At 51.9% G+C, this 14,928-nt stretch overlaps 1 protein-coding gene across 4 annotated transcripts in view; it reads left to right on the forward strand.

Annotated features, from left to right (window-relative positions):
* The window catches only part of RPS6KA6 (ribosomal protein S6 kinase A6), a 48,615-nt gene extending 38,343 nt beyond the window's left edge, over window positions 1–10,272 (forward strand). For all 4 annotated transcript variants that reach the window (XM_044292862.1, XM_044292863.1, XM_044292866.1 and 1 more), the window contains exons 12-22: window positions 1,290–1,354; window positions 1,954–2,056; window positions 3,236–3,360; window positions 3,464–3,589; window positions 3,716–3,805; window positions 3,888–4,049; window positions 4,514–4,675; window positions 9,362–9,438; window positions 9,698–9,815; window positions 9,892–10,032; window positions 10,135–10,272. In XM_044292862.1, coding sequence (XP_044148797.1) covers window positions 1,290–1,354; window positions 1,954–2,056; window positions 3,236–3,360; window positions 3,464–3,589; window positions 3,716–3,805; window positions 3,888–4,049; window positions 4,514–4,675; window positions 9,362–9,438; window positions 9,698–9,815; window positions 9,892–10,032; window positions 10,135–10,260 — 1,295 coding nt within the window. In that variant the 3' untranslated portion in view covers window positions 10,261–10,272. The remainder of the gene's footprint in view (window positions 1–1,289; window positions 1,355–1,953; window positions 2,057–3,235; window positions 3,361–3,463; window positions 3,590–3,715; window positions 3,806–3,887; window positions 4,050–4,513; window positions 4,676–9,361; window positions 9,439–9,697; window positions 9,816–9,891; window positions 10,033–10,134) is intronic.
* Window positions 10,273–14,928: the final 4,656 nt, after the last annotated feature.

The raw sequence follows: 14,928 nt of genomic DNA on the forward strand, positions 1-14,928 counted from the left end.
AAAGGGGGCATTACTTATATTGGGGGCACAAAGGGGGCATTACTTATATTGGGGACACAAAGGGGGCATTACTTATATTGGGGGCACAAAGGGGGCATTACTTATACCGGGGAAAACCATCAGTCCTACGGGGGCATTATGTATACTGAGGACACTACAGGGGTTGGAATAAAAAATAAATTAAAAAAACTTAAGAAATTCATACGTTTTTAATGACTGTTTTTAAAATGATTCAAACGGCTGTTAAAAACAGTTAAATAGCCAGAAAATTAATGCCCACAGTTCTGCAAAATAACCATGAAAAACTGACAGTTTAACTGTTGTTAATGGCGGTTCTTTTTCATTGTCGTGTGAATGAGCGCTAACGCTCTAGATGGTGGCGGTCTGGACCGGCCCGGATTTATCACACAGACTCGCCCCTTTCCCACAGTGAACCTTAGTTGTGCCAGTCTTTAGTCGGGTTCTAGGTGCAGACACATTAGTAAATCAGGGCCACAGTGTTTGGTTTACTCTGGGCAGATATAAAAAGATCATGAAACTGGAGAACCCCTATTATCTCCTTCCCACCCAGTGGCTGAAGGGCTGTGTGTATAGATATATCTATATACTGAATGAAGTGGGGGACTGGGGGCTCCTTGTGCTGCCTGTACTCACCTCTCCCTGGTCTTCTGCCAGCTCCTTGCTGCACTGTGACCTCACTATGAACGGACACTGTGATGAAGACCAGGGAGTGGTGAGTGGCTGTGCCGTCCAGAGAAGGAGAGGTCTGTCAGGAGGGCTCTGCTCTGAGGTCTGTTGGGGGGCTCTGCTCTGAGGTCTGTCGGGGGGCTCTGCTCTGAGGTCTGTCAGGAGGGCTCTGCTCTGAGGTCTGTCAGGAGGGCTCTGCTCTGAGGTCTGTCGGGGGGCTCTGCTCTGAGGTCTGTCGGGGGGCTCTGCTCTGAGGTCTGTCGGGGGGGGGCTCTGCTCTGAGGTCTGTCGGGGGGGGCTCTGCTCTGAGGTCTGTCGGGGGGGGCTCTGCTCTGAGGTCTGTCGGGGGGGGCTCTGCTCTGAGGTCTGTCGGGGGGGGCTCTGCTCTGAGGTCTGTCGGGGGGGCTCTGCTCTGAATTATCCCACACAGTGAACTCTGAAAAAACAGAATTGTGCAACTTTTTCTATGAACCCCAAACTAGTGGTATTAAAATTACAACTATTCCCACAAAAACAAGCCGCTTACAAGTTCTGGCTTTTAGAAAACAAAGCTAACGAATTTCCAGTGTCATTAAGGGGTTAATGTCTGTTTTTGTTCCCAGGGGCCGGCCTGGACCGGGTGGAAGAAATCAAACGGCATCCGTTTTTTGCTACCATTGACTGGAATGTAAGTTCTATGCAGTGAGGGATTCTGCAGCTTTCTAATAGGATTTGTGCTTTTATTCCTCTTTTCAAGGTCCCTGCTTTCTGTCAGTGAGTAGGTACATTCAACTTCTTTCCACCTCGTTCTGTTCACAAAAGCTGATTGGCTGTTACAATGTATCAGTGTCGACAGTGAGTTATCAGCACCGACACAGTGTAGCTAGTCCTCCGCTACATGAGCAGAACGAGAATGTTTCCATGTGTTGACTGCAAGCTGTGATCTTCACGAATGTGAGAAATGAAGTCGCTGAATCTTCTAGAGGGTTGCAGAACTTGCACTCCGTTGTGCTGTTTTTGTTGGACTGACAGTTCTGACACTTGTTATTGGAAACAGTCAGAAAGTTTGCAGATTTAACTGTTGGGGGGGCAGTTAGTTTTCCCAGTGTCAAATGGCTGTAAAGACGGCGCTTCCCAGAATGCACCACAGCAGCTCCCTGCGGCACTGGACAAGCAAGGAACGCTAGGAGATTTCAGCTCTGAGGCATGCAGTCCTGAAGTGCTTGACCTGCTGGGGCTCCTGTGATGTACACACGTTCAGCTCCTCCTCCGCTTGGTTCTTTCCAGAAGCTGTACAGACAAGAGATTCAGCCGCCATTCAAACCGGCGTCCGGCAAACCTGAGGACACCTTCTGCTTTGATCCAGAGTTTACAGCGAAAACACCAAAAGGTAAGAAATGTGGTGAAGTCCCAGGACACGGTATACAGCGACACGAAGGGGATCCCACCCTTCATCTCACACACGGGGGCTTGAAAGTTTCTGACCCCTTCAGAATTTTCTGCATAAATTTGACCAAAAGCGTATCAGATCCTAAAAGTAGAAAAAGAACCAAATAAAATATGTGAGTCACAGATATCAGACCTGGAGGAGATCGCTCCGATATCGCGTGTCTGTGAGCGGTAAAAGTAGGTGAACCCTTGGGATCAGCAGCTCATGTGGTGCGTCCTGGTAGCGGAGCGCCCGCTCTGTATTCAGGGAGTTTATAATAAAGTTTTGGAGAGAAACGTCTCCTTTTTGACCGGCTGTGCGACAACATTACACGGCCGATGTCGCAATTTTTTTGGGGGGGAAGTCGGGGGCAGTGCCGGCAAATTTACTAACAGGGGGACATGTCGGCTGTTTTTCCGCCAGGTGCACAACTGCCGGAGAATTTATGATGAGGCACATAAATCGGGCTAATCCTCTGCCCCGTGACGCCTGATCATCCGCAGATGCTGGTCCGGCAGTCCGCCTGATCAAGTTCTGTGATTTATTTTTATTTTTTTAATTATTGAGGCTTAAAAAACTCCACAGAAGGAGCAGGTCCTGTAGGAGGCGCCACCACTGACCCCCGAAGTGAATGAGGGCCCACCATGCAAGCGTGGACACTCTCCATTCACTTCTATAGGATTGCTGGGCTATTTCCAGAACTCAGATTGAGGTGAATGGAGCGGCGGCTGCACTTGTTCGGTGCATTCTATGGGTGTTCTGGGAATAGCTGAGCACGCTATAGAAATCAATAGAGAGCGCTCCGCTCATGCTTAGTGTGCTCTCCTGCACTTTGGGGGCCTATTTTAGAGATAGGTGTGACCCACTATCTGACATTGGTGGCATATCGCCAGTGTGTGAGGTGGGAAAAACCTTGAATCTCATGGTCATTTTTAACAGCGGACTGAGGGGGTGCAGCTTGTCCTGCTGCGGAGGGGGGGCTCCTGCTGCCACCCGTTATCTTACAGCCAGACACGGCATAGTAAGGGGTGCGACTGCATTGATCCTGGGAAATAGATGACAGACATGTAGCAGGACTACTCCTCCTGTCAGGCGCTGGGGGGTGTCTGTAATCTGTAACATCCACATCTCGTCCTTCAGATTCTCCGGGGGTCCCGCCCAGCGCCAATGCTCACCAGCTCTTCAAAGGCTTCAGCTTCGTGGCCCCTTCTTCCATTGAGGAGCATAAAATCTCTTCTGTTACGAACGTCCTGCCGATCGTACAGGTAACGGGCCGGGTCTGTGCGCTCCCCTGCGCCGCTCCCTCCGGTTCCCTGGTTTTATGGTTTGTTTTTGTGTTTTTTTTTTTTTTTTTTTTTTTTTTTATAGCAATTTCATGGAGGCCGGGTGCAGTTCACTGACATCTACGACCTGAAGGAAGACATCGGCGTCGGCTCCTACTCCATCTGCAAGAGGTGCATCCACAGGGCCACAAACATGGAGTACGCCGTCAAGGTATACAAGAGTTCCTTATCTGTGTTGTATTACATATTCACCATCTCTGCTTTGTCAGTGAATAGAAATGTTCTTGATATGACCCCGCTATTGTCCTCTGCTATCAGCCGCTTCTGTTTCTTTCAGATCATAGACAAAAGTAAGCGGGATCCATCAGAAGAGATTGAGATCCTGATGCGATACGGGCAGCATCCGAACATCATCACCCTGAAGGACGTAAGTTGCTGCTTGTCGCCTTCATCCTTTTTGCTGCGGGCGTTAGGATCTTCACGCTGACGCCTCCATCTTGTGTTTGCAGGTGTACGATGACAACGGCCGCTACGTTTACCTTGTTACGGAGCTGATGAAAGGGGGAGAACTGCTGGACCGCATCCTGAGGCAGAAGTTCTTCTCGGAGCGGGAGGCCGGCGCCGTCCTGTACACCATCACTAAGACCGTGGACTACCTGCACTGCCAAGGTGTACGTGACACACACACCGCCATCATCTACTGCACCAGATACAAAGGTTATATGCGATTCTGGGAAAGCTGGGTGAATAGCTGCCATTACAACCTTCTCTCCATGGACGGTCACTCAGCTTTCCCGGACTCCTAAATAGCAAATCTGTGCAGGAAATGATCACATCATCTGGTAAATCTGAAATTCTGCTGCCTGGAAAAGCTGGGTCGCAGCGTCCTTCAGAGCCGTAACAGACCTTCAGCGGTGTGAGCAGGACTAGGTCTGGACTGGTTTCTACAATGATTGTTCCCATTCATTGAAAGCAAGCAGTGAACCTGAAACCAAAGACATGATCAGACTGCATTAGTGCTGCACTGTTCCGGGCTCCTGAATGACAGAACAGTGATCACCCAGCTTTCCCGACAGATCTGCACAGAGCTCTGTATATAATATATTAATTCCCAGGATTATCTCTGTCTTCTCAGGTGGTTCACCGGGACCTGAAGCCGAGTAACATCCTGTACATGGACGACTCCAGTAACGCTGACTCCATCAGGATATGTGACTTCGGGTTTGCTAAGCAGCTGCGGGGCGACAACGGCCTCCTCCTGACGCCATGTTACACCGCCAACTTTGTGGCCCCTGAGGTACAAAAAACAGCTCAGAGCTGTCAGCATAGTCTGTGTGACCCAGCGCCAAAGAAAAGCTGTGATGGGAGCCGCCTCTAGAGGCAGTGTCATCCCAAGATCCCTACAGTCATCCTCTCCCCTGAAATGGCTGATAACAGGGGGCAATAGACTGTATTCTCCTGTCCTACAGTCATCCTCTCCCCTGAAATGGCTGATAACAGGGGGCAATAGACTGTATTCTCCTGTCCTACAGTCATCCTCTCTCCTGAAATGACTGATAACAGGGGCAATAGACTGTATTCTCCTGTCCTACAGTCATCCTCTCCCCTGAAATGGCTGATAACAGGGGGCAATAGACTGTATTCTCCTGTCCTACAGTCATCCTCTCCCCTGAAATGGCAGATAACAGGGGGCAATAGACTGTATTCTCCTGTCCTACAGTCATCCTCTCCCCTGAAATGGCTGATAACAGGGTGCAATAGACTGTATTCTCCTGTCCTACAGTCGTCCTCTCCCTGAAATGGCGGATAACAGGGGGCAATAGACTGTATTCTCCTGTCCTACAGTCATCCTCTCCCCTGAAATGGCTGATAACAGGGGCAATAGACTGTATTCTCCTGTCCTACAGTCATCCTCTCCCCTGAAATGGCTGATAACAGGGGGCAATAGACTGTATTCTCCTGTCCTACAGTCATCCTCTCCCCTGAAATGGCGGATAACAGGGGGCAATAGACTGTATTCTCCTGTCCTACAGTCATCCTCTCCCCTGAAATGGCTGATAACAGGGGGCAATAGACTGTATTCTCCTGTCCTACAGTCATCCTCTCCCTGAAATGGCTGATAACAGGGGGCAATAGACTGTATTCTCCTGTCCTACAGTCATCCTCTCCCCTGAAATGTGCTGATAACAGGAGGCAATAGACTGTATTCTCCTGTCCTACAGTCATCCTCTCCCCTGAAATGGCTGATAACAGGGGGCAATAGACTGTATTCTCCTGTCCTACAGTCATCCTCTCCTCTGAAATGGCTGATAACAGGGGGCAATAGACTGTATTCTCCTGTCCTACAGTCATCCTCTCCCCTGAAATGGCTGATAACAGGGGGCAATAGACTGTATTCTCCTGTCCTACAGTCATCCTCTCCCCTGAAATGGCTGATAACAGGGAGCAATAGACTGTATTCTCCTGTCCTACAGTCATCCTCTCCCCTGAAATGGCTGATAACAGGGGCAATAGACTGTATTCTCCTGTCCTACAGTCATCCTCTCCCCTGAAATGGCTGATAACAGGGGGCAATAGACTGTATTCTCCTGTCCTACAGTCATCCTCTCCCCTGAAATGGCTGATAACAGGGAGCAATAGACTGTATTCTCCTGTCCTACAGTCATCCTCTCCCCTGAAATGGCTGATAACAGGGGGCAATAGACTGTATTCTACTGTCCTACAGTCATCCTCTCCCCTGAAATGGCTGATAACAGGGAGCAATAGACTGTATTCTCCTGTCCTACAGTCATCCTCTCCCCTGAAATGGCTGATAACAGGGGGCAATAGACTGTATTCTCCTGTCCTACAGTCATCCTCTCCCCTGAAATGTCTGATAACAGGGGGCAATAGACTGTATTCTCCTGTCCTACAGTCATCCTCTCCCCTGAAATGGCTGATAACAGGGGCAATAGACTGTATTCTCCTGTCCTACAGTCATCCTCTCCCCTGAAATGGCTGATAACAGGGAGCAATAGACTGTATTCTCCTGTCCTACAGTCATCCTCTCCCCTGAAATGGCTGATAACAGGGAGGCAATAGACTGTATTCTCCTGTCCTACAGTCATCCTCTCCCCTGAAATGGCTGATAACAGGGGCAATAGACTGTATTCTCCTGTCCTACAGTCATCTCTCCCCTGAAATGGCTGATAACAGGGGGCAATAGACTGTATTCTCCTGTCCTACAGTCATCCTCCCCCTGAAATGGCTGATAACAGGGGCAATAGACTGTATTCTCCTGTCCTACAGTCATCCTCTCCTCTGAAATGGCAGATAACAGGGGGCAATAGACTGTATTCTCCTGTCCTACAGTCATCCCTCTCCCCTGAAATGGCTGATAAACAGGGAGCAATAGACTGTATTCTCCTGTCCTACAGTCATCCTCCCCCTGAAATGGCTGATAACAGGGAGCAATAGACTGTATTCTCCTGTCCTACAGTCATCCTCTCCCCTGAAATGGCTGATAACAGGGGGCAATAGACTGTATTCTCCTGTCCTACAGTCATCCTCTCCCCTGAAATGGCTGATAACAGGGGGCAATAGACTGTATTCTCCTGTCCTACAGTCATCCTCTCCCCTGAAATGGCTGATAACAGGGAGCAATAGACTGTATTCTCCTGTCCTACAGTCATCCTCTCCCCTGAAATGGCTGATAACAGGGGGCAATAGACTGTATTCTCCTGTCCTACAGTCATCCTCTCCCTGAAATGGCTGATAACAGGGGCAATAGACTGTATTCTCCTGTCCTACAGTCATCCTCCTCCCCTGAAATGGCTGATAACAGGGAGCAATAGACTGTATTCTCCTGTCCTACAGTCATCCTCTCCCTGAAATGGCTGATAACAGGGGGCAATAGACTGTATTCTCCTGTCCTACAGTCATCCTCTCCCCTGAAATGGCTGATAACAGGGGCAATAGACTGTATTCTCCTGCCTACAGTCATCCTCTCCCCTGAAATGGCTGATAACAGGGAGCAATAGACTGTATTCTCCTGTCCTACAGTCATCCTCTCCCCTGAAATGGCTGATAACAGGGGGCAATAGACTGTATTCTCCTGTCCTACAGTCAGTCCTCTCCCCTGAAATGGCTGATAACAGGGGGCAATAGACTGTATTCTCCTGTCCTACAGTCGTCCTCTCCCCTGAAATGGCTGATAACAGGGGGCAATAGACTGTATTCTCCTGTCCTACAGTCATCCTCTCCCCTGAAATGGCTGATAACAGGGGGCAATAGACTGTATTCTCCTGTCCTACAGTCATCCTCTCCCCTGAAATGGCTGATAACAGGGGGCAATAGACTGTATTCTCCTGTCCTACAGTCATCCTCTCCCCTGAAATGGCTGATAACAGGGGGCAATAGACTGTATTCTCCTGTCCTACAGTCATCCTCTCCCCTGAAATGGCTGATAACAGGGGGCAATAGACTGTATTCTCCTGTCCTACAGTCATCCTCACCCTGAAATGGCTGATAACAGGGGGCAATAGACTGTATTCTCCTGTCCTACAGTCATCCTCTCCCTGAAATGGCTGATAACAGGGGGCAATAGACTGTATTCTCCTGTCCTACAGTCATCATCTCCCCTGAAATGGCTGATAACAGGGGGCAATAGACTGTATTCTCCTGTCCTACAGTCATCCTCTCCTCTGAAATGGCTGATAACAGGGAGCAATAGACTGTATTCTCCTGTCCTACAGTCATCCTCTCACCTGATATGGCTGATAACAGGGGGCAATAGACTGTATTCTCCTGTCCTACAGTCATCCTCTCCTCTGAAATGGCTGATAACAGGGGGCAATAGACTGTATTCTCCTGTCCTACAGTCATCCTCTCACCTGATATGGCTGATAACAGGAGGCAATAGATTGTATTCTCCTGTCCTACAGTCATCCTCTCCCCTGAAATGGCTGATAACAGGAGGCAATAGACTGTATTCTCCTGTCCTACAGTCATCCTCTCCTCTGAAATGGCTGATAACAGGGAGCAATAGACTGTATTCTCCTGTCCTACAGTCATCCTCTCACCTGATATGGCTGATAACAGGGGGCAATAGACTGTATTCTCCTGTCCTACAGTCATCCTCTCCCCTGATATGGCTGATAACAGGGGGCAATAGACTGTATTCTCCTGTTTTCGGTGATTATACTCTGTAGGGCCTGCTGCAGTCGGTGATTATACTCTGTAGGGCCCGCTGCAGTCGGTGATTATACTCTGTAGGGCCCGCTGCAGTCGGTGATTATACTCTGTAGGGCCCGCCGCTGCTGCTGCTGTTGGGGATTATACTCTGTAGGGCCCGCTGCTGCTGCTGCAGTCAGTGATTATACTCTGTAGGGGCCGCTGCAGTCGTTGATTATACTCTGTAGGGCCCGCTGCTGCTGCAGTCAGTGATTATACTCTGTAGGGCCCGCTGCCGCTGCAGTCGTTGATTATACTCTGTAGGGCCCGCTGCCGCTGCAGTCGGTGATTATACTCTGTAGGGCCCGCCGCTGCTGCTGCTGTTGGGGATTATACTCTGTAGGGCCCGCCGCTGCTGCTGCTGTTGGGGATTATACTCTGTAGGGCCCGCTGCTGCTGCTGCAGTCGGTGATTATACTCTGTAGGGCCCGCTGCTGCTGCTGCAGTCAGTGATTATACTCTGTAGGGCCCGCTGCCGCTGCAGTCGGTGATTATACTCTGTAGGGCCCGCTGCCGCTGCAGTCGGTGATTATACTCTGTAGGGCCCGCCGCTGCTGTTGGGGATTATACTCTGTAGGGCCCGCTGCTGCTGTAGTCGGTGATTATACTCTGTAGGGCCCGCTGCCGCTGCAGTCAGTGATTATACTCTGTAGGGCCCGCTGCTGCTGCAGTCAGTGATTATACTCTGTAGGGCCCGCTGCTGCTGCTGCAGTCGATATTATTCTCCGGGGCAGATCACATGCTGATGATGGATGATGTTTCCTGTCTGCAGGTTCTGATGAGGCAGGGCTATGACGCGGCCTGTGACATCTGGAGCCTCGGCGTCCTCCTCTACACCATGCTGGCGGGGTAAGACTGATGGGCTCTGTGGGGTCACGTCAGAGGGGGGAGGATTTCTGGTTAATTACCTTCAGAATAATTTGTGCAGGGACCAAAGTGATGAGAAGCTTCCTGTAATACAGATAATGAGCACCAGGGGGCGCTGATTATCACCCAGAATCTGTTACCTGCACTCTGCTGTTCCCCATGCAGCAGGAGGCTCTGTATTGTTTTCTGGGCGCTTCCTTCTATTTACCCCACATCTCGTGCTTCACCTCCATATTGACAGGTACACGCCCTTCGCCAATGGCCCAAACGACACTCCAGACGAAATCTTACTGCGAATAGGAAGCGGCAACTTCTCGCTGAGCGGAGGGAACTGGGACACGGTGTCCGATGCTGCAAAAGTAAGTGCGCCCCCTTCATAGATCTGCACAAGTAGCCATACTGCCGAGTGACATGAATCTACCGTTTCAATGTCAGGAGCTGCTGTCGCACATGCTCCATGTCGATCCGCACCAGCGCTACACCGCCGAGAAGGTGCTAAAGCATTCCTGGATCGCCTGCCGAGACCAGCTCCCCCACTACCAGCTCCACAGACAGGACGCCCCCCACCTCGTCAAGGTAAGGACTGGGTCACCGTCAGATACCAACAGTCCTAGTGCAGGACGTATCGGATGTAGATGACCCCCAGACCCTGCTGTAACCCCCTGCTTTCCCTTCCAGGGAGCCATGGCCGCCACATACTCTGCGCTCAATCACAAGACTTTTCAGCCAGTCCTGGAGCCCGTCGCAGCCTCGAACCTCGCCCAGAGACGGAGCATGAAAAAGCGAACATCCACGGACTTGTAGAGCGAAGCCCCGAAGGGAGGATCTCAATTACTTGAATATTGTGTACAGGTCTCCGGGGGGGTCATTCATCATCATCATCCGGGTACGACACCCGCCGAGCGCACCCCCGGCCATCACGAGGCTGTAAATTCTGCGTCTATTCCAGGCCCCTTCTCCCAGGACCGTGTATGGGGAGGGGTAGCTCTCGCGTCTCCTCTGAGCCCCATACATTGTGTGTGAGTGGAGGTCCGAGGGGTCAGCGCACCACCGGCTGCGGGTACAGCAGATGACGTCACTACCCGCGATCCTCCGCTGCGGGGGAAGGGTGCACACCGGATCCAGAGACTATAACTTATTCTATTCGCTATCACTGTGTTCACCTTGTCGCTGTAGTCGTTAGGAAATCCGGGGGCGATGGACGCTCACTCTATAGCACGCCGGGGCGCTCCGCAGAGGACATTGCCGGGGATTTGCCGTGCATTAATTTATAAGTGGCGTGTCGTGTTTTTGGCGTTCTTTTATTTCACGGTACCAGGAGCTGATGTTACCGAGTCGATAAAGTTTTATATTTTTGTAGAATAAGAAACCAAAATGATAACAAAGATGGAGGACGAGGAGCTCCCTCCAAAGGGGGCCAACTGCATGGAGGAGCCATTAAAGGGGAACACCACAAACAGCTAGAATTGCTTGAAGATCAAATGGTAGGAGCCACCTGGGGGCGAGTCAGGCAGAACCCCAAATTTAGGGTCTGTACTGGTAATGAGGTCAGATGTTCCTCTTGTTGGAGTTCGGCCTCGGTGGTATGCTCTGGTGTGTTATGGTTGGAGTTCCCCTTTAAATCTATGCATTGTCTGATCTGTGGTGACCTCCATGCAGTGGACCCTCTCAGTGGTGGGAGAGCAGTGACGTCGGCAAGGAGTCCAGGTAATGGTGTCCGCGGGGGGGCTATGTGTGCACTATGTGGTGACGCTATAGAGCTGCGGTTTACAGCAAATATTGTGCCAATCCTGACTTGTATCATGGGTTACTACACTCTAGTCACATCCAGAGCTGCAGTCTAACTCTACTTTATGCTCGCCTTGTTAGTCTGTAGAACCAGGAGATTTGTGAGTGCAGCTTTAGATGTGATTGGAGTACAATAACTGAGCGTTGCAACGCGTCGTTGTTTCGTGCCTCTTTGTCTTTGTCCCTGCAGGTTCAGCCGCGGGGGGATGTCCTTCTGCTCTACGTCCTGGAGCCTCTTGGGTTGTCTTACTGGATCGTTCCATTAGTTTTGGCAGGAATAAGTGGTATGGTCCATGTTTGCATTTTGAGGGACTCACTGAGGATCTATAGGAAAGTTCCCCCTACTGGTGGGGTGTGATTACTTCCAGTGTCCTGCCCCTCAGGGGCCGCAGACGAGGTGCCGGCCCCCAGTATACCTTATTGGATGACAAGATCCAGGTGTGAGCGCTCGCGCATTTTACACCTGAAGCGCGTAAACGTTCATGTACTCATCCCATCAGCATCTTCAGTATCGTGTACGGGGCCGGGGACACAGTCCTGGTCGTGACCCCGGTGCATCCTCCATGTCTCTGCTCACACAGCTGATTGACTTGTTACAGTGTGCCAGTGCAGAGGTTTTATGTGGCATTAAACCCCAATGAGTCTTAAAGGGGAAATCCACCATTTTCATGACACGGGACCCCTGTAACTTGGGTCCAGTAGCCATTGCTTTCACTGCTGCCGTAAGACACATCAGTAAAATGGTACCAGTAAAGTCAATGGTGAGAAGAAGCCCTGCGCTGAAGACATCGGGACTGTTTTTTGGTGGTAGTCTAACCTGCCAGACACCCGTCTCTGCGAAATCAATGGAAGATAAATAAAGGTGGAGTTCCCCTTTAAGAAACAACCCACAGCCGTTGCTTGTCCTGGATAAAATTGCATCCCCCGCTCACCGCTCCGCCGTGCAGCTTTAGGTATATCTGGTTTGGGGCGCTGCCCCTTTAAGAGTTGAATCTGTTGTTACATTTGTTACTTGTGATACTTGAACGATACATTAAGGGCTGTTTCCGTAGATCTGATCTGTGTAGGAGATTTCCGGGCGCCTCCCGATTCTGTGCGCAGCGGCGTTACGTACGTCCGTGTAGTCAGAGCGCTGCGCTTTTCTGCTGTTGTCGCAGGTGGCTCCGCATTTCTTCACTGTTCTGTATTTTCCCCCTTGAAGTCGTGGTCCTCGGTGAGCGGACTGCGGCCTCCTGTACGGTAGATTCCTGTGTGTAGTCTGAGCGTCGTTACGTCGGGTGAGCGGCGGCCATTGCTTGGTTGCGTTATTCTTGGCTGGTAAAGAGATGGCGGGCCAAATTGCTTGTGTCCGCGCTTCGTAGAGACAGCCATACTCCTCGGGTGCGGCGGCCCCGACTTGTGCCATGTCTGTATAAAGTCGTCTTGTGATTAGCGAGGATTCCTCTGCCCGTTTTTTATTTTGTGGCCTTTTTCGTGCATGAGGCAGGAAGCGACAGAGCGACATAAATTATTTTTGTTACAAAAAATAAAAAATTAAGAAAAAAAATAATCCTTGCGCCATCTTTATTTCTGTTCATTTTTAATGGAGTCTTCATCTCAGTCTATGTGGTCATTCAGGGTGATGTCACATGACCTGCGCCGGCGAAATTCAGTACGATGTGTACGTGTTTGCTGGTTCGGAATGCAGGACAGATAAGAAATGTAGACGTTCTGTGTGATGTAAGATATGTGCAAGAATCCGGCAGCATCCTCCGGGGGGGCCGCACTGCAGTGCACTTCACCCTCCGGGGGGCCGCGCTGCAGTGCACTTCACCTTCCGGGGGGCCGCGCTGCAGTGCACTTCACCCTCCGGGGGGCCGCGCTGCAGTGCACTTCACCTTCCGGGGGGCCGCGCTGCAGTGCACTTCACCTTCCGGGGGGCCGCGCTGCAGTGCACTTCACCTTCCGGGGGGCCTCGCTGCAGTGCACTTCACCCTCCGGGGGGCCTCGCTGCAGTGCACTTCACCCTCCGGGGGGCCTCGCTGCAGTGCACTTCACCCTCCGGGGGGCCTCGCTGCAGTGCACTTCACCCTCCGGGGGGGCCTCGCTGCAGTGCACTTCACCCTCCGGGGGGGCCTCGCTGCAGTGCACTTCACCCTCCGGGGGGGCCTCGCTGCAGTGCACTTCACCCTCCGGGGGGGCCTCGCTGCAGTGCACTTCACCCTCCGGGGGGGCCTCGCTGCAGTGCACTTCACCCTCCGGGGGGGCCTCGCTGCAGTGCACTTCACCCTCCGGGGGGGCCTCGCTGCAGTGCACTTCACCCTCCGGGGGGGCCTCGCTGCAGTGCACTTCACCCTCCGGGGGGGCCTCGCTGCAGTGCACTTCACCCTCCGGGGGGGCCTCGCTGCAGTGCACTTCACCCTCCGGGGGGGTCTCGCTGCAGTGCACTTCAGGCCCTCCTCCGGGGGGCCTCGCTGCAGTGCACTTCACCCTCCTCCGGGGGGCCTCGCTGCAGTGCACTTCACCCTCCTCCGGGGGGCCGCGCTGCAGTGCACTTCACCCTCCGGGGGGCGCGCTGCAGTGCACTTCATCCTCCGGGGGGCGCGCTGCAGTGCACTTCACCCTCCAGGGGGGCGCGCTGCAGTGCACTTCACCCTCCAGGGGGGCGCGCTGCAGTGCACTTCATCCTCCAGGGGGGCGCGCTGCAGTGCACTTCATCCTCCAGGGGGGCGCGCTGCAGTGCACTTCATGCTCCAGGGGGCCGCGCTGCAGTGCACTTCATGCTCCAGGGGGCTGCGCTGCAGTGCACTTCATCCTCCAGCCCCCTCCCACCCTTTCTGTACCGCCCCCCTCCTCCCCTGCCCGTCAGTGCCCCCCTCCCCCACTGTCTCCCACTGGTGTCCTTGCGCTCAGGCAGCAGTTGTGACGTTCTCATGAAGATCTGCACTGATGTTACATACGGTGCGGATCCTGGTACCGGAGCTGCCGCCATCTTGTTTTGTCGCTCCTTTGTCTTGTGGATTTTGTATGATACTGTATTTATTATTTTTATTAGAATGGTTACATTGTTTCTTTTATGTCTCTGTATATATTGTCATTAAAACTTGCATTTTACGATTCTGACCCGCGCTGCTGCTCATTCATTCCTCTCCTGTAACGAGCCGTGTGTCACATGACCACAGATCGACAGCAAGCAGAAATCCTGAAAACACAAGGATTTGCCACAAAAAGGATATAGAAAATGAACCATTCTTTGCTGAAACCAGAATACCCCTTGAAGACCCTCAATGTGGCTGCCTTGTAAGTCAGATTGTCAGCCGTCTTTCCAGGGGTCCTGGGTGCGCCTGGTTCTGCCGTCCCCTGCTCCCCAGTATACGCGTATCCTGGTGGACCCGCTGCGTTCTGGAGCCTGGGGAAGCTGGATGATGAGGATGTGCTACTTCATCATGGAATTCCACATGTAGAAACCAGTGTCCGAAGGCTTCCGGGAAATGACGTAATATATCCGCCATCACATTATCGGGGCACTCCACCGGCGTTCCTGAACTACATGAATAAGCAGAAGATGGGCTGGAGCCTGGGAAAGCTGGGTGACGAAGAAACTCTAGTAAGAGAAGGTGGATTTCCCTGCGTGCATTCAGGAATTGTCATGTGAGCGACTACCGCCAGCCCCCCATATATGTGGCCCTCCACCATCACGATGTA

Source organism: Bufo gargarizans, chromosome 5 (genome assembly GCF_014858855.1).
Source record: "Bufo gargarizans isolate SCDJY-AF-19 chromosome 5, ASM1485885v1, whole genome shotgun sequence".
Lineage (NCBI taxonomy): Eukaryota > Metazoa > Chordata > Amphibia > Anura > Bufonidae > Bufo > Bufo gargarizans.